Below are 24,476 nucleotides of genomic sequence, written 5' to 3' on the forward strand. Positions count from 1 at the left end.
GTCGCTGTGGTCATAGGACTCAATTGCGTCCAATAAATCATTATTGACGGTGTGTAATTTGGAATAAAAATTTCGACTGAGTTTCGAAATGTAGAATGGTAGCCGGTGTATACCCAGCTCTCTGTGAATAGCTTCGTTACGAATGTACCAGGGTGCATTAACAATATCGCGAAGAGCTTTATTTTGTTGGACTGTAATTTTATGGAGATTGCTTACTGAAGTTGTGCTTCCCCAGACGGGGCAAGCATAGGTGAGTTTTGGCCTCAAATACGCCTTGTAGATCAATAGTTTGTTGTCTATTGAGAGTATTGATCTCCTATCAATCAATGGTTGGAGGATCATTTTTTTTTTTGGGTGAATTCATGTTGGATATTAATAATATGAGTTTTAAAAAGGAGTCTATAATCAATATTTACCCCCAAGTATTTATAATTTCCCCCCCAAGAGACGGCTTTGCCGTCTAAGACGAGGTTACTTGCAGGTGCTGGGTCGAAAAAATGCATAGCTAGGCATTTTTCAGGGCTGGTTTGAATTTTCCACTTGCGTAGCCAGAGCTCCAGTGAATGTAGGTGGTTTTGTAGTGTGTTTAGGGCCTCGGCCAAATCGTCGTTGTGGGCTAGGATTGCCGTGTCATCAGCAAAAGTGTAGAGTTCTGTGTTAGAGAGTCGTGGGATGTCGCTCGTATAAATATTGTAAAGTAGGGGACCCAATATGCTCCCTTGCGGGACTCCACTGCATATGGGTCTCCTTGTGGAAGTAGTGTTTTTGATACGAACGACAAAGTGCCTATTCGTGAGATAGGACGTTATGATTTGTACGAGTGCTGGGGGGGCCCCAAGGTGTACAAGTTTGTGTATGAGTCCAGGTATCCACACTCTGTCAAAAGCCTTAGCAATGTCAAGAAAGAGGGCTATTGAGCGTTTGTGATTGTTTTGTGCTGTTTTAATGGATTCTACGAGCCGTAGTAATTGATGGGTGGTGGAGTGTTTGGCTCGGAAACCAAATTGTTCTGGTGGAATTATGTTGTGGTGGCTAATCCACTTGTGTAGGTGCATAGAGATGCAATACTCAGCAACCTTGGAAAACACAGGCAAAAGACTGATCGGTCGGTAGCTTTCAGCTTTTTCGACCGGTTTCTTTGGTTTGTGTATAGTTGTAACCACTGCGATTTTCCAAGGAGCTGGGAAATATCCTAAATTGAGTGAGTGATTAATTAAAGTTGTGAGTGAGAAGATTGTGCGTATGGGTAGTTTCTTGAGAATAGTGTTTGTAATGCCGTCAATGCCCGGGCTTTTTTTGACTTTGGCTTTTTTGACATATTCTAAGATATCAGAGGGGTATACCTTGTGTGTGTTTGCGAATGGGCTTGTAAGGAGGTTATGTATCGTAGAGTCAACTGCTTGTTCTGTTGGTCTGTGATGTATGTCATTATTGGTGAATTGACGCTGAAAATGATCTGCAAAGATCTCAGCTTTTTCAGCATCTGAGTATGCAATCCCTGCCTGGCCTTCAATGGGCGGAATGTAAGTTCTATTCTCCCTTAGCCTTTCGACAGCTTTCCAGATGGAGCAGTTGTCTGGGGATAGAGAGGATAGATATGTGTTCCAAGATTCGTTTTTATGTTTGCGAAATTGAGTTCGGAGTTGGCTGCAAGCATTATTGTAGATATTTTTGTCAGCAGGATCTCTTGTCCTTTGAAAAATTTTTCTCGCATGGTTGCGAGTTTTAATAAGTTTAACAATATTTTCAGGTAGTCGATGACGACAATTTTCGGTTGCAATATGCCTTGAGTTTTTTTCAAGGGCAGCAGTTATAGTATTATTGAGGTGGGAAACAGCATTATCAAGTTGCATCCCCGAGGTAATGTCTGCGTAGTCAAGGTGTGTGGAGATTAGATCGGAGGTGAATTTCCTCCAATCAGGGATGAGTCTGCGTGTCTGTGGTGAAACCAGGCGATCTACGAGAAAAATGAATTTTACCGGATTGTGGTCCGAGTTTAACATCGCAAGCGACGTTACCTCGAACCTATAAGGGAAACCCTTAATTAATCCGAAATCAATTACACTAGTCCCGTAGATGTCTGATCGTGTAGGTGTAGGGGGAGCTGCTATCATTATATCCAGGCGATTCGCCAATCTGTGTATAATGTTGCCAATGGAGTTGTTAACGTAGCAGTTCCAAAGGGTATGTTTAGCGTTAAAGTCTCCACATATGATAACGTTGGAATCGAGTGCGAGAAGTTTCCGTAGATCCCTCTCAATATCTCTTCTTCCAGCGCTTGTTTCTCTGTTTCGCCTATTGGGGGGTATGTAAATGGAGACAATTGTGACTGGGCAAACGACATCTGAGTTTATTTTAATAATTGTGGCTTCAACGGCTCCCAGAGTCGGTGTATTAATGTAGTGATGGGGGATATTATTTTTAATTAAAATAGCTGTTCCACCTGCAGCATAAGGGTTTCCCCTAACAGTGCGTGGGCGCAACACCTGCCTATCGTTACGATAGAAGTCGTAACCGTCAAAGACGGGGTCAGCCATCCCCTGGCCAAATTTGGTTTCGGAAATGGCTAAAACGTCAGGATATTGATCTACAAGGAAGTAATTGAGGTCAGGGACCCTGGTACGGAGACCATTTGAGTTCCAGCAAAAAAGGCGAAAACCCATCAGGCAGAAAAACTAGCATTATTGGCCTGAGTTAGGGCCTCAAAAATAATAAATATCTTATCCCACCCGGTGGGTGCCTTCTTAATTTCAGGAATAATGTTCCTGATTATATTAATATATTGCATGATGTCAGGATTTGCGAAAATTTCTTTGACCTCTTTTATGAGATCAAAGAAGGAGAAGGCATTATCCGACACCGGTGGGGGTGTGGCTTTAGGAGCCACTGGAGCTCCCTCATTGGTTGAGCTAGTAGAGGCGACGGCTTCGGGCTGTTTGCCCGTGGCCGCATTGGCGTAGCTAAGGCCCGGCTTGGCCTTGTTGAATTTAGGTTGGGATTTCGGATCCCTTTTAATGCCACCAGGATTTTCGACTGGTTTTTGAGCGGACTTGTTTTGGAAGATTTTGCATCCTCGATAATTAGCCGGGTGCTTTCCTCCACAGTTGCAACAAAGGGGGGTTGGAAGCTTCTCCTTCCCTTGGGGACACTCAGACGAGAGATGTTCCCCGGCGCATTTAACGCACCTTGGGGGAAGCCTACAATTGTAGGACGAGTGGTGCAGCCGTTGGCAGGTGTGGCACTGAGGAGGCCCCTTCCTCCTCTTGAATGCCTCAATCTTTACGATTGTGTGCAAGAGTCTCTCAATTTTGTAAATACCTTCCACTCCTTCAGTCTTCTTAAGAAGGAGTTGGAAGATGGGTATGGGGATATTTCCTCGCTTGGTGAGTTGCGAGACTCGCACCACCTGAAAGCCAAGGGCTTCAATATCTGTAGAAATGTCCGCCCGCTCCGTGAAAATGGGGAGGCCTTTTATCACCACTTTGAGTGGAACCTCGGCCCGATACGGAGCAACGTAATGCGGGATTTTTTGTTCCAAGAGGAACTTGTTAAGTTGTCTATGTTGATCACTAGAATCAACATAGAAATTAGCGAATTCATTGGAAATTTTGACTCTAAATTCAACTTGAGAAGCTTCCTTTAGTTTTTGAATCCAAGATTTATAGTCCGAAATGGGTAGCATAACTCTAATGGGGGGGGGGGGGGCTTTCTTGCAGCAGTGGGGGCAGCAGGTGTCGCCTCTGCTCGCTCAAGCTCCATATTATTTTCATCATTATCAGGTTGCCTCAAGGCATCAAATTGATTGTTTATTGTGGTCTCTTTGGGAGCGACCAATACAGGTTGTTTAGAATGCTTATTCGGCTTTCTAAAGCCGTCATTGTCAGGTGGCCTTTTGGCCGCTTTTTTCTTAGTTTTGGACTGAGTGTCCATGGGGGGAATAACCTCCCCATTAGGTGGGGGGGGGGTGTAATACGCTTCAAGATTGTCATTGTTAATGACATAGGTATGAATTAACTCGTGCTCTGCCACGGGAACAAGAAAGCCATGCTTACCACGGGCGAGGAGATGAAGGAGCATCCGGTTTCTAGCTATCGTCCAGTCATCTAGATGATTCTTGGACGTCATATGGAGCTCCATCTGCTCGGCGCGAGCAAGGTAGGCCTCAATCATTGCTCTCGTGTCAGGACACGAGGTTGTGGAGCGTCGGATGTATGAGGAGTATGCGACGGTGATTTGTGGAGTTCCCACGATTTCCTGAACGGAGTGCCGTTCTCTAATGTTATCAAATCCAGATCCAGATTCCGTTGTCGATGTCGATGCCATGTCGTTTCCGTAAAAATCAATCGGTGAAGTCGTAAGAAAGTAAGCTCTCAGTAGGGGGTAGCTACGAGGGAAAGTCCTGAAAAGGACTGTAGCAGCCACGCAAAGACCTGACCCGCCTGTTTATAAAAACACAGATCAAGTGTTTCTTTTCCGCTTCCTGTTCATCCGCCATCCCTCGGAGACACAACTTTATCTACATATTTAAGGATTTAGCGTGAACCAAATTCAAGTCCCAGGAGAAATTACGGGCGGCCAATAAGTTTGGAGGTATTCGATTTCGAAAAAGAGGTAAGAAATCTTTCCCCACCTGGGTTGTTGATCTGCACTAGCAGCTTGACGGAACGGGCTGAGACCACTCCTCCGACGTGTTGCACGAATCCCGGCGGAAACTGTCTCATCGTCAAGAACGGGTATTCCTGCAAAAGATTGCTCACTCATTAACATTGGTAATTACCCGGACCAGTTGCGGTTCCTCTATATGTGCACAAGATCCTCCAAGGAAAACAAAGAAATACATTTATTTAAAATGCAATTAAATATGAGTAAATACACTACCAGATAAATTTTTGTTAATTTGCAAGGGCTCCCCACCTTTATTTACCGACTAACTACTTACTAATACGTGGCAAAAGGTTAAAGTGTTATAGATTGCTAAAAGCTCTTGATTATAGACCGCACGTGAGAGCAAAAAATGCACTTGGATTACAAGCTAATGCACAATATAAAACTTTAAGTATTATTCTATTTAAGTCTCATGAAATAATTAGTGGCAATGGGATCTGTTGATCAAGTTCCCACAACTGTGGCTCCAGCTTAGTCAAAACATGGTCATTTGAATAGCAACAAATCAACTACAATATTAAGCTTGTTTCTATACTTGCACTGCAAGTAAGTTAAAATTCGAAAATCCTTTTCTGCACAAGTAAATCGAAGAAGATAATTCTCTGCTGTGTCTACCAGTTTAAACTCTAGGCTACTTGACCGCCTTTTCAATCACACAAAAATTTAAGAAATGGTAGTTTCAAGCGCTAATCTAGAAGGGGATAAAAAACAAAATGGCGTTAGAACGGTTGGCGTGTTACGAAAACTACCGGCGCAAAGCACGGGCAAAGAAGAGCATAATAAAGAAACTAATGAAAACACAAGAGAGGAGGAGCTTAGACTAGCTTAGCATAACTCCGATCCTCAGAATTTTAAACCTTAGGTGCCTGATTCAGACTCCAACTTCTCAACCCCAAAACCAGTCCGACTCCGACTCCGTAACCCTGATGAAAAACCCTCTCTTGTGATGCATATTACTCCTGCACATAAGTTTAAACAACCACAGCTGATATTTTGGTTGGGTTGGTTGAGCGGACACTCCATTAAGAAAGGTTGCAGGTGTAATCTGAAGTTAGACAGAAGTTTTGTTTTTTTTTTCTTTCGGCCCCCTCTGCTCCAAACACACTTTATGTGTAATACATAAATAATACAAATAAAAGATTAAGATCCAGTGAAATTTTCTTTTTCAATGGGTTGAAAAAGGTAGGAAATCCCTGCTCTAATGAATAAACGGAGTGCAAAGGATCAAAAAGACACAAGGAACAGGTCAAGATACTTCACCAGCATACTGAGGCTCTCCTGCGCAACAGCGGGTCTCTTGATGCACTTGGTTCCGCCGTTGTCACAAACACCGCCACCTGTAACAAAACAGATCACAACGTGGGTAACTTCTACCAGCAACAGAACATAGTATTCTATTTTATTAAATTATTTGTGTTAAGAAGAGCCAAAACGTGTAATCTGTTGGATTAGTTCATTAGATAAACTGATATTTCACTTTCAATTGGGGTATGAGTATGACTATTGATTTTATTCATCAGGCAACAAAAAACATTCGGTCCCGCTGCAATTCCTTTGAAAACCCTTCGGTCTTCGTCTTTTTATTATAAGTATTATTGTATATATTTACTTATTACACTGTTAATAATTTTATTTTAAATGAGGATATACAGGGTGTTCCGTTTTAACCTGCAAGACCTCTTTTTTCGCAACCGTTAGTCCTAGATGTATACTTCCAGTTGCAAAAATGTTCAAAATCAAATGCAGAGTTAAGATGTTGAAAATTTGAAGCAAAAATTGAAAAGAGTCAAAAAATACAAAATTTAACTTTTTCAACCGGCTCTAGGTCCCCTAACTAATATTTAGAGAAATAATCTCCTTTGAAAACTATTACTGACACCAAAAACTTGATACTAGTGCGACCAAAACTCAAGGAGATATTCCAGTTCAAAGTTTTAAGGGACCATACAGAGGATGAGATAGGAACTTATCGCCCTTTCAGAGGAATGACAAGTTGTAGAAATAAAAAAACAAAGTATTTGTATTTTTCATTGCTATTCAAAAATTAGAGCAAATGTTACGCAGTGATACGCAAACACAGACTGCAAAACCTCGAACAGTTTGAAAAACCACACTCTATGCACACATATAATTTTTAACCCTTGTTAACCGCTATATTTCCCCCCAAAAGGTATTATTGACGGCGAGGGAAAAGTTGTGTAAGTCACAAAACGCTGCGCTTCGTATCTCGAAGAATATTGGTCGTACTAATTTCAAATTTTTTGTGTTGGAATTATTTTTCAATGAAGATTATTTCTCTAACTATAAGTTAGGGGACCTGGGGGCCCTATGAAAAGTTAAATTTTGTATTTTTTAACTTATTTTTATTTTTACTTCAAACTTTCAATATCTTAACTCTGCATATGATTTTGAACATTTTTGCAATTGCAAGTATACATCTAGGAATAACGGTTGCGAAAATAAAGGTCTTGCAGGTTAAAACGGAACACCCTGTATATGTAACAGCATTCTCAGGCATTAATTCCTCGTAACTCAAGCCCCAATAGAGCACTTCCAGCCTACTAACTTATTCAAGCCTATTTCCTCTTATATATATATGTATGGATAGGTATGTGTATATGTACGAACATGTATGTATTTCAAGTTTTTTCTTCAGTTTCTTTCCCTCCTCCTCAACCGCCATAGGGGACATTTTTTTTTTTTTTTTTTTTTGAATCTATACTTCTTTTGGCACGATAAAGGTAAAATCTTGACATAAAACGGAAGCGATGTCACAAATTAGCGCCTATTTCACGATATCTCGTCTAATTCTGTGCCATAAATGGGACTCCAAATTTAGGGCAAACTGATCGATGTTTAGAAAATATTCCTTCAGAACTCCATTGGTGAGATTGCTGTAAAACTCTTTCGTACATTGGTTTGCAACAAACTAGAAGACAATAAGATAATTTCGTTACTCTAACGCACTTTTATACGAGTAATGTATTTTTGTTCCTTTTACGTTCCACTCCAGAGTGCCAACAATGGTGAGGCAAATTATATTTTTTCATTTTGCCGGATAGAAGCGATATGTTTGCTTTCAAACTGAAACCGCTACAATTCTCATGGGAATTCTTTAGCAAAGCCCATTGGCCGCCCTTCGCGCTTCCACATTGCAGATCTGAGTTTGATTCTCTGGTTTCAGTATGGTCGACTCAGCCTTTCATCCCTTCAGTGGTTTGATAAAATGAGTACCAAGTGTGCTCGGGAACTGAAGATGGGGTTTCTTGCCCCACTGACCATCTAACCGGAGCGCATATGATTAACCTTCACTCAGTTAGGCACTTTGTAATAGTTGTGGTACTCCTGATTGCCCAGCTAACGCAAATGTAACTGCCACGCTTTCTTCCCCGTCCAACGTATTTGAACAAATTTCGTTCCTTTAGAAGTTCTGAATTCACGTTTGAATGTTTTTACTTCCCCCATGCCATCCTTCGCCTAAAGCCCAGAAGATCTTGTTTTCAAATGAAACAATAAATAGAGCATGCAAAAGAGATGGATGACGTTTATACGAGAGACAGCAAATCAGCACTCTCCAAATTTTTATATGATCTCTAGTCAAGTAAAGGTTGTTTACATGAGAACGTAACATCTGCTGAAACCCAAAGACCTCGGTAACGAAAACTGAGACGGGCATAGAAGGCCACGACACCCCATGGGCTGTTACGCCACTCAGTTTTATATTCCTTTGACAAGTTAGTGGATGACTATAATTCGGATGCGAATATTTCTCACAACTCTCGGAGATGGTGTTTGCATTCGTTTACAACTCCCACTTAAGACAGGGGAAAAAGAAAACGTGCTGCAAAAATGGATTTTAATCTTTTACAAAAAACTACGATTGAAAAACCTTAGAGAAAATGAAGAAAAAGTGTACTGTTTCGGTACTGATTGAAAATTTTAAAATCTTTAAGAAAATCCCATTTTTGAGTTCAGAGCTTGGGATGATTTGAACAGGAAATTGAGTCAACAGAAAAAGATACTCTGTTTTGCTGCCATATATTGGTGTCTCTGGAAGTTGACAGAACTTCCGATTAAACTTACCTCAAGCGATTAAACTTCATACAAAGGGGGGGGGGAGATTTAAAATTGGTGGTTTCGGTGTGCGACCACTGCCCTTCAAAGTGTCTTAATTGGCAGCTTGCCGGCTCCAAAGCAAACGTGGGCAGACCGGTAGGCGTTTCGACCGACGTTGCCCCAACTGGACGCGTTTCCCCCCCCCCTTTTTATATTAAAACAAAGAAACTCACCTTTGGGCGTGCTGCTGAGGTCGGAATCCGAAGACCTTCTGTGTGCGGAGGAGAGGGCGGGCCGGGCTGGAGAGTGGCAGGAAGAAGTCCTCTCGGAGGGCGATCCAGACTGCTGCTCCTCGGCCAGGGGCGAGGACCTGGGGTAGAGGGGATCAGAGCAGATGCGCTTGAGTTGCGTTGCCTGCGAGGTCGCGCCCTTGAAGGAGGCGAACCGCTTGGAGCCGCATTGGCGCGCCTTTTCTCGGGGGCGGGCCTCGACGGGAGACGGAGAGCGGGAGCGAGAGACGGGAAAGAGGCGGGAAGAGACGACCCTTGTGGGAGACTGCCTGCGGGGGAATCGGGAGAGTCGGACACATAGGGAAGAAATGCCTTTCCTTGAGCCCTACTTCACCTTTACACGCTTTTTCATGCGCGATTATCATTTACCTTTGGCGTGACGAAAGGAAGGTACAGGAGCTATAACCCCTCCCATGAAGAAAGTCAAATGTGTAAAATGCTGCACTCATCAAAAAAGTTCCTTCCGAAAGAGCATAACTAGTTTTTTAACCTAAAAATAATGGTTTTAACCATCGAGAAGGGATGAAAGGTAGAGAAAGAAATTCTTTTAATCTTAAAGCATGGATCCAAACTCATGTGATATGTTTAAAAGTAAAGAATTGGAAGAAATCGTGTTTCTTTTAGTAGTTGCAAGGAAAACTAGTCGATCATTCGGTGTAGCTTTATCACGTGACTGGGAGCTTCAGCTATTCTAAAGCCAATGATTGAGAACCTGTTCCCTCCAGTACTAAATCCTGTTCTAAGAAGTTAACTTGCAACTAGATTTTCCGCGTTTAAACTAGGATTTTTTTTTTTTTTTTTAAATTCTACAGCCGACTTTTTTGTCCATGTCTATCAAAAGAGAAAAAAATCCTAACTACTAAAAGATGACGAAAAGTTAATACAATAATACCTTTCTTTACGGGACTGGAGCAACGATCGCTTCAAGAATTATCCCCCGTTTGCCGTTCTCTATAAGTAGCCTCTTAGTATATTATGACACTGTTAACATTGATTTTGTTTAAGAATACAGTATGACGAAATTCCATGGTACGACTACAGAAACACAAGTTGAATCAAAAAATCTTCCACATACTTTGCTATGCTGCCCTTAACATTCATGTTGTGGGAGTCATACTCATTAAAGCCCTAGTTAAGTAGCAACACATCCGCCATCTTGGGGCTAAATGTCGCTTTCTTCCTACGTCTGCTAAAACGAAGTAACGTGGTTTGCTTCTTGATTGTGGATTAATATGGAGTTAATAAGAAACCACAATCAAGAAGCAAAACACGCTACTTCACCATGGCAGACATAGGAAGAAAAAAACGATCAGCCCCAAAATGGTGGTCATGTCGCTACTTATTCTGCAAATTCATTGCTTTACTGTCCAAAATTTACAACAGGTTAAGAACATCTATTCCCTGTCAGTTTGAGCAATACTCCCACGCTAGTTTTGTTTAGCTGAAATGGTGGACAAAGAATTGTCAACTCGTGTTATATTTAGATCTATCCGGTTAAAGGAGATAAACTAAAGATCAGCTGCCAAACAAAACTGTGTTTGCGCGCATATAATAAGCTTTATGATTTAGCATGCATTGTTCCTTCCCCCTCATCGAAAAACTTGGGAAAGACAGGTTTCGTTCGCGCTTAAGACATTTTGCCTTATCGTGTATTCTTAAAGTGAATGCTTTTTTTATGGCTCAAACTCAAGAGTTTGAATTTCAGGATCAAGGAAAGGCAGTTCGTGGATCAAGTAGAACAGAAATCTTAAATTATAAGAAATGAAAAAGAAGAAAATAATCTAATGCGATATTTAATAGAAGAATAAAACAAGCAGAGAGAAAAAGTTTAAAAAAAAAGAGAGAAAGGAAGGTTGCCCAGGTTAGAGTCATCAAAAATGCTTGCTAGGAAGTGCGATTGATGCATTTTTTTTATTGAGGTTATGAATTAGATTTTTAGAAGATTTCACTCACATGCTACAAGAATTTTTTACGGAAACGGGGTGTTAACCGAACAAAACTAATGCAGAGCTACCAACCTTGTTAGTTAAACGTTAGCACAATTTAATATTAAAACCCGTAAAACGCAAAGACAATTAAAGTAGGTTCTATGTACAAGTAAGGTTCTGCGCAGCTTTGACAGAACATGTTGACAATATAAAAAAAGAAACAAAATTAAAGCTAAGATTCAAAATTGCGTCAATTGAAGTACCTATAATGGAAAAGCACCCAAAATGCCTCTACGCATCCATGGAATTTTTGATTAAATAAATTAAAGCATTCTGCGCAGGCCTCAATATAGCTTCAAACAACAACAGAGCACGCATTTCTTGAAGTAGCTTTCATAAAACACCCAATTGAATTTAATATGGAAATTTGATTGCATGAAGCCTGGAAACCTTGAGTGTAGGTCTTGTATCTCTGACAAACAATGCAAGATTTAAAAGTTGCAGCCGTGAAACATTCGTCAAAGAAGGAAAGTTTTAGCAATCAATGTAAACATTACAACAAAACTTGAGTAACCCGTAACTTCCATAGCTTCGCATGAGGGGTGCAAGGGGATACCACAGCATTTAGGCTCTGGGAAGAGAAGGTTTTCTAAACAAAAAGAGGAGGGTGTAGTCCGACGGTTAGAAGTTAGCACTTGGCCAAGCATCGTTTCGGAAGAGCCCATCGGCAACTCTGCCAGTGAAACTTCCGATACGCTCAAGACTGCTTACTGTGGCATTGGTATGAAGCGTGCGACGTGTTTTAAGTGGTATGGACGATTTCAAAATGGTCGTCAGCCGATTGAAGACGATGAACGTCACGGACGTTCTTCCACTTCAACTGACGCAGCACACGTGGACAAAACTAACATCCTCGTTGGTTGCCCCCCCCCCCGAGAGCAAGGGCGTGCCCTTTTCCAAATACTACAAAGATAACCCAAAATCAAGAGCATCCCCCAAAAGAAGAGACCCCCCCCTCCTGCCCTAAATGGATACCCTGCTGGTATTGGTAAACTGACGTCTGACAATGTGAACGTTTGGTGAAGAGTGTGGGATGCCAGTTGAGTAATGTTACAAGATTTCGACCGAAAAAATCAAGATACCCCGTGTTGCAGCCCATTCAGACCTCAGAACACGTCCGTTTTCGGCCAAACGCTTGGTCACTGCCCTTCCCTACCCACCCTACTCATCTGACCTCACTCCTTGTGACTTCTTGTTCCCCAAATTCAATAAGCTTTTGAAAGGAAAGAAGATTTCAAACGATTCCCGAGATTAAAGCAAGTGCAACGAGGAGCTGAAGGACATCACAAAAGAAGCGTTCCAGGAGTGTCTCGAAAGGTGTAAACACCGTCGGAATACGTAAGTGTATGAATCGGGGAAGATAGAACTTTGAAAGGGATCCAGACATGTAACTTCTAAATAAAGTAAATTTTGTGTTATGACGCAAGTCTACGTTTCTTTTGAACAGGCCTTGTACTCGAGGAAGAATCGGTTGGATGTTCTATTACATATAGCATTTGTCTGTCAGAGATTCAAGGTTTTTCTTAAAAATAAAGAAAAAAGGCAAAAGAACAAAGGAGAGAGAAATAAATGAAAGGTACGTTCTCAGAATGGGTGCAGAGGCATTCCTTAGCAGATGCAGGGCGTGGGGGGCGATCAGAACGCATGCATTCAGATCCGCGCGCAAGAAAAGGCAGGCACCAATACTAAATTAACTAGAGCGGTCCCGAACATGTACGTAGCACACGATAGCAATTCTCAGAGTAATCAAACTCAAGGGATTATTACAATTTTTTGTTTTCAATGTATCAAGAGCCTATACATCAACAGAGGAAATTTAATTCTTGCTTTTTGTTGTGGAGAGGTGATTATAGCATTTCTTTTTCTTTCTTTTTTGGTGGGAAGGGAGGGGAAGATGCCTTAATAGAAGACTCTCTGAAGCCACGAACCTGCTCGGGACTGCTCCACAAATACACTTGAAAATAATAAACTCCGAAAAAGTTCAAAAATCACTCAAGCAAATGTATTAAAAACTTCGTTAAAAACCATAGCTAGGATATGATTTGAGCGCAAAATGAATGAACGCTGGTCTTATAAGCCGGCCAACCATTAAATATACCATCATTGATTATGACTTCACGCCCACATTGACAGCTTTTAAATTCCATTTATGCCAGTGAAACAAATCTTAGTTCTCTGGATAGAAGCCATTTTTCAATGACGGCATAAATGAGTCAATCAGCAACGGGGCGAATTAGGTGAATCGCGTAGAGCCAATGGCATGCAACAGAAGCAGTCGCCGTCGATGTGAAGCCAGCATGACATAAAGCAAACTGAGTAAGAATCGTTGCTGTTAACGAATGTGCTTTTATTTGTACGAAGCGTTTATTTGCAAAATAACACGCTCGAAGTGGTCAAAAAGTCCGTGGAAATGTTTTAGAAAAATATTCGAAATGAAAATTATCTGCAGATCTAACGTTATTATGTCATGTCATGGGAATATCTTTAGTCAGGAAAATAAAACTTGAAAACACACGATAAATGGCGCCAGTTTAAACAACAGAAATGGAAATAAAATGAGACGATTCAAAGAACTTGAGCGCTTAATGATCTAGTTTGAAAACTGTAAGGTTGTGGACTTATTAGGAATACCCACCCCTCCCCCTAAGGGCAGGTCCGCACCCCCTCTCAATATCAATGATCCCTCCCTAAAAGGCAAGGTCCCCCCAATGAGAAAATTACTCCTCAAAACACCTTCCCCTCTAAAAATTTCAATACCGCAGTCCTGCGCCATGACCCCCCTCCCCCCCCCCCACTCCCCTCTAGGTGGGCACTCCTGGATTTAGCACCGAGTGCATCTTCTCAAAACTGCACATTTCCACCAAAGTCGCTCGTACTAGGATCATCTATCGGCAGTTTTTGAGGTTTTTCCCCCGACTTAGCAGCATTTGATACCTGACTAATTCTGACGCATCATTTGGCTTGAAATATATTTTTCTGATATGTTCTAAGCATCGTTCATTCGGTGCGTTAAAATAATCGACATAACGACATAGCACCAATTTACACTCATGTTTGTGAAAATTGCAACACCAAGAAGGAATTGTGAAAATGAACTGAAATTTACAGGAAACGTATAGCAGGCTAAGATATGCAAATGATCAGCATTACAGAGCCGCCGCGCATGCGTGAACTGAGTAACGCCCTCTGAACTGCGGCTTAGATTCTGTATATAAAGGGCTGTAAAGGCATTTTGGAATTATCGTATGATTATCTGCCGATGGTAGATGCTTCTCTAGTACTCTATATGCCTTGTCCAAAACGCAGAGCGTCATACGAACGAGTAATGGAGTTCGAAAGTAGCCGCATGATCAGCATGCGTGAGGGGTGAACTTACGTATACAGAAATTAGTGCCCGCACGTGGCTTAATGCATCAACTGTAGCGCGTATTAGTAAAAGATGGACAGAGGACGATGAAATTAGCCGAAAGACTCACGTCAGCCCACGCAACAGAACGAAGCCACGAGATTATCGACACCTCATCCGCCTAGCTGTGATGGATCATATAGCGTCCTCTCGTACGCTAGCACAACGTTGGAGCATGGCGACAGGTGTCACACTTCCTGCATCCCCGGTTCGTCGACGTCTGCTGCGCCAGGGCCCTGCATGCAAGGATCCCTTTTCCCTTAACCATTGTCACTTCCGACTTCGATGGACCCACCAATACACCCAATTGCGTACGAACTAGCAACAGCTCGTCTTTCGATGAGTGCAGATTTAATCTGCACTATAACGATGGAGGTGTGCGCGTCAGATGTTATTCATTGAAATGTCACCACCCAGAGTGTGCAATCCGACACCGGCATAACGCCATTCGCCATGGTCTGGAGCGCTATTGAATATCAAGGGCACTCCCATCTAGTTCGAATTACGGGTAACCTCAACAGTGAGCGCTGCTTCAGGGACGCTGTGACGCCGGTGGTACTACCCTTTCTTCAGAGCATTCCTGGTGCAGTGTTTCAGCAGGAAAATGCACGTCCACATGTCGCACGTAACGTACAAATGTTCTTCGGTGCACGACAGGTTACGCTACTTTCTTGGTCTGCTCGTTCTCCGGATATGACGCCCGTTAAGAGTATCTTGGATTGCGTTGGTTGGAGACTAGACCATGTCTCTTGTCCAGCAATTGGTACGAAAGAACTCTGGCTTCAGATTGAAGCCATGTGGGATGCTATTATTCCCAATCATGACGTTTAGAACCTCTATGATTCGACACCAAACGTGTACAGGCTCGAATAGCTGCGCGGAGAAGCTACATCCGATATTAATTTACGGCAGTTATTTTCATTTCAGTGATCTTTAATTTTGATCGTTTGTTTGTAGCACTATGAGTAATATGAGTAAAAAATTTTATCCCTTTCCAATGAGTACTTCATGTTGCTGCAATTTTCACAAGCATGAGTGTATAAATTTAACAGCTGTTAATTCCAAGCAAAAATTATAAAGATCTTCTACTGCAGTATGCAGTACAATTATTTTCGAGAGAAACATACAGTTCAAAAATGAACACTTTATAGTACAGATAAAATGGTAAACAGTGATATAAAATCGCAAACAGCCATTTCAAATCTGGCGAAATAGACCTCTCCATTATTGGGAAAAAAAAGAGATAGATGATTCACAGCAACCTAAAAAATGAAAAACAAAAACAAAAAAAAAAAAAATCCATGCATCTAGTTCCGCGTTTCGGGTGATGTTAATTTTTTTATTTTTGTCTGCCTAGCTACATATCACTGCCCTGAAACTTTTTTTCCCCCCTTGAAAAGCGCGTTTAAACATTTTTTCCTGCAGTGTAAGAAATGTAAGAAAGAATGTGTCAAAGAAAATATGATTAGACATTAGAGAGTGAAAAAACTGAAATTCAGCATATCTCAGCAAAGAATTGGCAAAGCATGAATTACTTTACATATTTATATAGAAGTTTCAACGTTCAAGATGTCTTAATATTGAACAGGAAGAACAGCAACATATCCTGTCTTATCCCGCTTTCTCTGTTAACTCGTCGTTTCTTTGGGGCTACTATGAACCTGTTTCACTTTTTTTTCTCTTTTTCTTTTACACTACTGAAGAGGATCGCTTCGTAAATCGCGACACAACAGTTCGAGAGTTTTAACTATTTTTATAACTCTACTTGTGCATTTAACTACAGTGTGTTTCATCTAATAAAGGATTCTATGTTTTCATTAAACTTTTTAAAGAAGAAGCTTTTACCTTTTAAAGGAAAAAAAAAGCGAAAATAGCAATCTCAAGTTCAACAGAATCTAACTTTACACATGCAATTCAAAAAGTTATTCATGTTGCCATTCCAAAGATCATTTTTTCAAAATGTTATAGTAAGTGAAGGCGTGCACAAAGTAGCACAAACTATATTTTTGCAAAAGCATTCAACTACATCCTGTTAAGTAAATTTTCGAACACTAGCAGTAAGAAAAAGATAGAAAAAAAACTTACCTCACACAATAACTGTCATTTTACAGTAACAAAGTAAATAATTAAAATAAGATATCAGTAAGAGTAAAAAAAAAATAATAAAATATCAAGTACAACTCTTAAGAGGCTTAAATAACACAAACATAATGGAACTTTTAACCCTACAATGCATGACTTGCATTCAACTATTTTTTTTTCTACTGGTAACAATTCATATTAAAAGCAACAATGATCAACATGTATAATCGCGGAAACGAACCCTTCTCAAAAATCGCGATAGGAAGAACGAAACCTTTTCATTCACAAGTGGTAACTGAGTAGATGTAAAATTACAGAAGTGACGACCAGCAACACACTCTGGGCCACGGACCCAGCAAGGCTGGTTCTAGGCAATTTATCAGTACCCAAAAAATATCAATAGCCCTCTTAAAACAATTCCCTCCACACTGTTATAACCAGAGGCGCCAGCTGGGTGCGATTTTCCGCCGCAGGGTGCAACGACGGAGCCGCAGGGTGCCATAGAGGCTAGGAAATATTGTTCCGATATCTTTTAGCACCTCAGTGGATGAAAGAAGGTAATGAAGGGCCATCAGCCCACGCAGTAGCCAATAGCGACTCTTTTCCTCCGCAAAGGTGCCTTGCTCGCACATGCGCTGTGCACTCCGGCATAAGTTCAATTCAGCCACTTTAATGGCGGACGACGATGCTGCAACGTAGTTGTTGGTACATTAAATTTTCACATTTGAATAAACAACGAAACTGGATTAAAATTCCACATTTCTGGGACAAACCTTCAAAACCTTGCGTAAGTACAGGCATTTAATCATGGTATAACATTTAAGGCTTTCCAACAGGCTTTTAGTGTTTTCAGAGTTGTGTCTCAACAAAGTAAACTGAGTAATGCTTATTGTTTATAGTTAACCGTTTTAACATAGTGATGTATGGCTTTTTTTATCACGTGTACTAATATATGGTGTTCATTGCTTGTCACCTCTGCGGTCTCACGGATTTTCCCCAAAATTGTTTATTGTTAGCAATACGAAATAATTAATAAGTAACCGGGATGAAAATTCAATGATGTAACTAACTGACACAGCAGATACACTAAATGTCTTTATGCCTTCTCAATAAAATAACTGCGTAGACGCAGCAAAGAAAAAAAAAAGCTTTGAAAAGAAATCTCTGCCATGACTCATTACGTGAAAATATTTCGTTGGTGTTATTTCAAAAACCGAATGCAGTGTCTATACGCGTTTATTTTTTTTCTCTCTCTAATTTCTGTTTCCAATGCTTTTCATTATGTAGGATGCTAAAAATTTGTTTTAATTTTTAATGTCAAAAAAGTTTCTATTTAACAAAGAAAAAAAGTGCTTTTTTAGATTACTTATGTTCAAATAGAATATTCAAATGTCGAACTATATAATACGTATCAATATGTTACTCTTGATTAAAATATTTTGAACGTTTATGAAACGCCTGCATTTTATGAAACGATTTGATTTTTCCGTGATAGTAATATAACTGAATATTTTTGGCTGTGCTTGTAAATTATCCATAAATGCCTACACTCTTATTTTTTTAGTATCATGCTATAGTAAATATCAATATCATTTAAAACTATTGAGCAATCCAAGGGTTTTTATGAGAGTTAGAACTCAGATAGAGGAATTGAAGTCACGAACACTTCTAAATTATGTTGGAAAGTCTGAAATGTGATCAAATGCCTTAAATGACAAGTTTTAATCCAAAATGAATTCAATGTGAAAAAAGTACCAATACTTTGTCTATCATAAACCCAAACAATAAATAGAACACAATAATATTCAAAAACGCACACAATAGGGCGGAGGGGGAAGAGGATCTACTGTAGAAATCAGTGAGGGTGCCATTTTTCTCTCTGGAAGTTCCTTCCTTTCCCCCTGAAAGGTGCCAAACGCAACCTGTAGTTTTAACAGTGCTGTGCAAGTAACAACTGCTTCTGGTAAACTATTCCAAATACCAACAAATCTGTTGAAATAATATTTTTTTTCTGATGTCAAGATTAGCTTGGGAATTGAAAAGCTTAAAACAATTACTCCTGGTTTTATCATCTGTGCAGAAATGTATTCCATAAACGTCCTTCCTTTTAATAAATTTAAATCACTTGATCATGTCCCTTTCTTTATCTCTTTTGCTTAAGACTATACATATAAAGCCTTTTAATTTTGGAATCGTAGTCTAAATTAGAAAGTCCATTTACTAATATCGTAGCCCTACTTTGAACCTTTTTAATTAGTTGAAATCTTTCTTTCGATAAGGAGACCAAAACCAAACAGGATATTTTAAATGAGGGCTTGCCAAACTTCTATACAAAGGTAAAAAAACTTAGAATTTTGTGCAATAGACCTATTGATAAAACCTAACATTATGTTGGTTTCGTTACTTGCTATACTGCACTGCTCACAAAGCCTTGATGTCATGGCTGATTAAGGCGCCGGCACCCAGATCTACTACTGTTTCTTTTTCGCTAAAAAAAACTTTCCTGCAAATAATACCTAGCATGTGTATTCCCACGACTCTTTTCCTGAGACTTTAGAAATTCGATCTAAATCCTCTTAAAGTTTTTTCATTTGTTCTTCGCTGACAAAAACTCCCATAACTTTGACATCGGCAAAAATGCTAATATTCCCTAAATTCTTTTAACTAATATCATTTATGAAAATAAACAATAGCCGTAAAACAGAAACTTGTGAAACCCCACTTAAAACATCAGAACGTTGAGAAAAAATATCCTTACAACTACTCTTGATTTTCTTTCAGGAAGCCAAATTCAAACCCTTTTTAATTAGTCTTTTAACTCTGATTAGTTTCAGCTAAAAACTTTTTTTTCATTAAAGCTTGTAGTTTTTACGTAGCGAAATGCAAACAAGAGCCAAAATACTCACTCTCTGAGGGTTTCGATGGGGGAGGCCGAGGAATCATCTGCGTCCGCCGATTTCGCGAGGATTACCGCCGTACCGATGCCACGCACCACGATGCCAGATTCGCCCTCCAAATCAAAGCACTGGTGGTAGCTGAAACAAAATAAGGAAACTAGTATGCTGCGGCCATCACACACCCTCCTCCTACTGTATATTTCATGTGAACATTACATAAAATTATTGTACCCGCAGCTATCAAACCTATCAGCACCTGATCTCAATCGCCCCGTTCAGAAGGCATTTGTATGTCATGTAAATTCCATTTAAAACTCAGGTAAAAACAGCACTACGTAGGTAGCAGAAGGCCATAGCGTGTCTCTGTGACATCACTGAGAGCAGGGAATAGAATAGCGATCCTAGCAGCGCTCGAAAGTAACTTGTATGGAAAAAAGTCTGTTTACAAAAATAATGCAAATCCTTAAAAGATTACCAAAGTAGAGAACCCAGAGAAGATGCGCCCTTCAAAAGTTTTTTTTTATTATTATTATTTTTTAATAACTTGATTATACATATTTCAATCAAGTTCTTTTTGTCCTCGAGTGGGAGCAGGATTTTAATATTCGTCTAATTATAAAGAGTTCTTTACTTAAATACAATTTTTTACTGGAAGGGGGGGGGGGGTCTTCATTTTGTTCCAATCATACCAAGTATTTTGATTTGATTTTTCTCACTAGAAGATCTCAAATCATTATAAACCAAATATTATAAGATTGTGAATCTTTGGGGGTTGGCGAGCATCAGTGAGCAGGGGGCTGAGCTCCCCAGTATATCAAACGGAAGCAAAAGTTAATGTAATAAGGATAACTTAATTAGTATTTTAATTATAAGAGATAGAAATATTACTCCTTCCCTCAAGTTACAATATCTTAGAAAACTAGAGTTTGGTCTAATAAAAAGACAATGAAACCAGAAAGTTTATTACAAATATTTTATTGAAACAAGTCAAAACAATACATGAAAAGAAACCATAAATTAAATATTTGTTTAAATAACTGTAATATTCTTCATTTTTTTCTCCTTTTTACTGATAACAAGTTAATTAATTTTCAAGAATAATTAGTAATAAGTAACTTCAGCTAATCCATAAACAGGACATTTGTATACATACATATTGTTAAATTAACATTTATTGCATGATAATAGAATTTTTATAAGCAAAATATTTATAAATTAAAGATTTACTAGCTCCAGGTAAGAGTTTCAACTGAAAGAGTAAAAATACAGAAAATTAAACTTTAAATTGTAAACAAATTTTCCTTTTAATATTTTTTTGCAAAAGAGAAATCAAAACAATAACGTTAGAAACTAGCAAGAGTTGGAGAACTTAAAAAGTTTAAATGCAAAAATTATGCACTTGTATGAAAATAGTCAGGGTGGGATTTGGAAGTGTGGAGGCCCCGGGGCAACAAAGGAGTGGAGGCCCCTAATCAGGGTTCAAAAAGATCATTATATTTTCGAAAATATCCGATACTTTGATATATATATATATATATATATATATCCGATATTTTCGACACGTGAAAGTTAGGATATTTTGTTAAAAAAATTTTGTGGGGGCCCCTTTGTTGTGGAGGCACCGGGGCAGTAGCCCCGCCTGCCCTCCCCTAAATCCGGCCCTGAATAGTAAACTGTATACAAAATTGGACTACTCTGAAGCAACATAGAAAATTAAATTTAAACTGCAAGAAATGATCATATTATATTTATCATGTTGAACTTGAAAAAGGTTTTACATTACCTGAAATGGGTGGCAAAAAGTTATAAGAAGAAAAAAAAATGTAAAGAAGTTCATATTTCCTTGTAGATGTTCGCCGAGAACAAAATACGAACTTCTATTATTAAATGACTAGCTGCATGCTCGGTGCTGCACGGGCTACGTAAAAAATGAAAGAGATGTACAGTTGATGTTTCTGTATTACTCTGACGTCAGTTTCTAACACGTTAAGGAATAAATAAATGTGCGTTATGCAAGGTTTGCAAAACACCAGTAGAGCATATTTTTGGCAAAAATCTCATTAACGTTAATCATAGTTATCAATGATATAAGTTATGAGTATTTTCAATAAGCACAAAAGATGAAAATAATAGGAATTATCAACTATAACCTCTGCTCACGTTAAACTGAATTACATCTGATAGACTATATCTGAAATATTTATGTACAATTACAATCAGCTTTTTACACAAAATGACACATACTGTTTGGTTGATTACGTGAAACTAAAGCACCAAGACTTAATAAATACCAATAAGCATTAATTTAATACCAAGTCATCAGATTCCAATTAAACTTTAGTTCAAGTCCTTAAAAACAATATTTTTTGTTCAACTCTGTTTCACTTAAAGAAATCCAAACAATCTTGATTTAACCTGTTCTTTTAACGATCCAAATTGATTTCAAAAGTAAAAATAGGAACTAAAATGAGAATTATTACAATTCGAAAACTGACCCATGTGAAGGGAAAACGTCCAACAAAATAAACATAATTAGTCGCACATCCTAAATTTACCAAAATATGAGGCTGGTAATGATAAACTTACACTAAAATAAATAAACATAGCTAAAGAAACAACTTTCATATTCTGAAAAGAGTTAAGAACGCTGGCTGCAAAAAATAAAAAAAGGGCACACAATAAAATAAAGGTTATGTCCGAATAGAACAACCGATTTTAAACTATTTTAAAATAAAATTCTGGATGGAAACGTTGTTTTAAGATTTGGACAGCAGCCAAAAAAATCTCTATTCAAACAATTATTAGAATTTTATTTGCTCAGCTATATGCAAAATGGTAACAGGAAAGAAATAAAAGTTTCTGAATAACGTAATGTTAATTAACGTTTTAATTAATATCTCCGCTAATTAAAGTCATACAATTACAAGATTGGTCTTGTTTTCTTTGGAAAATTTTGAATTCATCGGTTACTCATTCAACTCTCGATTCGTAGGGATTCTCAAGAAGATCGATCTTCAGATGATCAGACAGACGAGCGTGAACAGATTTTAATAGTATGAATAGGTTGCTTCATAATTATCAAGCATTCTTGTTGGAGTTCAGGCGTTCCAGTGTCTTATTGTTGTCGGTCACCGAGTTTATGGGGGACCAATCCTGCAAGTTTCCATATCTTTCCAAGCTTATTGAGTGGACAAAGGATGGTTCTTTTGCTTGTAACAAAAGTTCTTCATATTTAAATGATAGAACTTTTGAATTTTCAAAATCTGAGGTCCTTTCTTGCAAATTCTCGGAACATTCAGCAAAAATATTTTCAAAATGTCCTTCACATGATATCAAGGCAGGCAAAGTTTCTAAAATACACTGCTCAACACTGAAAATACAACACCAAGAAGGAGTGGTCAGAAAGTGATGGAATTTGGAAAAAATACAGAGACAGCAAAGAATAATAAATGATCTTAATTTCAAAATGATAGGCAGAATACAGAGCGAGAACGGCGTCGGCTCAGTAGGATGTAGTACCACCACGGACCGCGATACATGAAGAAATACGTCTAGGCATCGAGTCAATAAGGGTGCGGATGGTGTCCAGAGGGATGGCTCTCCATTCCCTTTCAACCATTTGCCACAGTTTGTCTTCTGAATGAGGCAGGGACAGAGTCTGCAAACGGTTTCCAATCACATCCCACACATGTTCGATTGGTGAGACGTCACCAGAGTATGGAGACCAGGGAAGCATCTGTGTGCCTTGGAGAGCATGTTGGCAGATGCGAGCATTGTGTGGTTGGGCGTTATCCTGCTGAAAAATTGCATTAGGTAGCCCTTGTAGGTAAATGATTGCCACCGGCCGCAGCACATTATCCAAGTATCGTTGGGTCGTCATAGGGTGCCCTGAATACGAACTAGAGGTGATATGGAACTGTACGCAATTGCGCCCCAAACCATTATGCCACGTTGTCCTGCGGTGGGACGTTCCACAGTTACTGCCGGATTAGATCTGTCTCCACGTCGACACCACACACGTATGCGGCGACTATCACTGGATAAACAGAAGCGGGATTCATCTGAGAACACGACATTTCGCCATTCTGTCATCCACATGGCTCTAGTCCAGCACCACATTAAACGTTGCTGTCTATGTGGTGGGATCAATGGCAGTCTTCTTAACGGACGCCATGATTGCAGACCACATGCGACCTAAGACGGGAAAGGTTCTGGTTGACACGGGAACATTCAGGGTATCTTGCACCTGCTGCAGAATCAAGGAACAAGTGACTTGTGGGTCTGCTACAGCTTGTCGGTGGATGCATCGATCCACGTGTTCTGACGTCACTCTGGCTGCCCCTGCACCCCTCAATCTTGCCACATTTCGTTGTTTCAACCATCTTGGGCACAGTGGATGCACCAAGCTCACATCCATGTGGGTATCAGTTGTGATTTGACGTACGAACCAACCTCCCTTTCTCAGTCTGATCACCATACCCCTTGTAAAATCGTCTATCTGATGGAAGTGCCTTCGTTGATGGCGGCCTGGCATTCTCTCGTGTTACACGTATCCTCCAAGCCAAAAACAAAATTTCTTCAATATTTCTCCAGTCAGAAATAACGACACGAATATTGCTCATTCTGCAAGTTCCTTCCCTCATATCTTACTTCGTGTGCGTCGGAGAGCTGCGCATTTCACATCATTTAAAATAACTGAGTAATGTACGTCTACACTAAAATTGACATAAATTTCTAAACACTCCTTCTTGGTGTTGCATTTTCAATGTCGAGCAGTGTATTGAAAATGTGATTAATGTTTTTGACAGCAATCATTGTCTTGGGTAGTTTTACATTTCTAAGTTTTCGCATTTGTATCTTTTTGTAATACACCTTTAGCTCAAAACTTCCATGAACTACTAATAATACTTCAGCACATGACTCAACTTAAATCATAAAAATAAAAACCTGTTCTTTTTTTAACCAAAATCTATGCCTTGAATATGTTTCTATCCAACATGTTACATAAACCTGTAAGTGTAAACCTGAATGTATTTTGTGCATTCTGTCCTTTGTGTACTTCCAAACTGTCACTTAATGCTTGAGTAAATTC

The 24,476-nt window shown here is 39.5% G+C and overlaps 1 protein-coding gene across 1 annotated transcript in view; it reads right to left on the reverse strand.

The window, feature by feature from the left end:
• Positions 1-24,476, reverse strand: part of LOC129219651 (C2 domain-containing protein 5-like) — a 155,925-nt gene that overhangs the window by 89,555 nt on the left and 41,894 nt on the right. Inside the window, exons 9-12 of the mRNA XM_054853925.1 lie at positions 19,394-19,522; positions 8,955-9,091; positions 5,926-6,002; positions 4,631-4,739 (exon numbers count right to left, since the gene is read on the reverse strand). Coding sequence (XP_054709900.1) covers positions 4,631-4,739; positions 5,926-6,002; positions 8,955-9,091; positions 19,394-19,522 — 452 coding nt within the window. The remainder of the gene's footprint in view (positions 1-4,630; positions 4,740-5,925; positions 6,003-8,954; positions 9,092-19,393; positions 19,523-24,476) is intronic.

This window comes from Uloborus diversus, chromosome 4, assembly GCF_026930045.1.
Source record: "Uloborus diversus isolate 005 chromosome 4, Udiv.v.3.1, whole genome shotgun sequence".
Lineage (NCBI taxonomy): Eukaryota > Metazoa > Arthropoda > Arachnida > Araneae > Uloboridae > Uloborus > Uloborus diversus.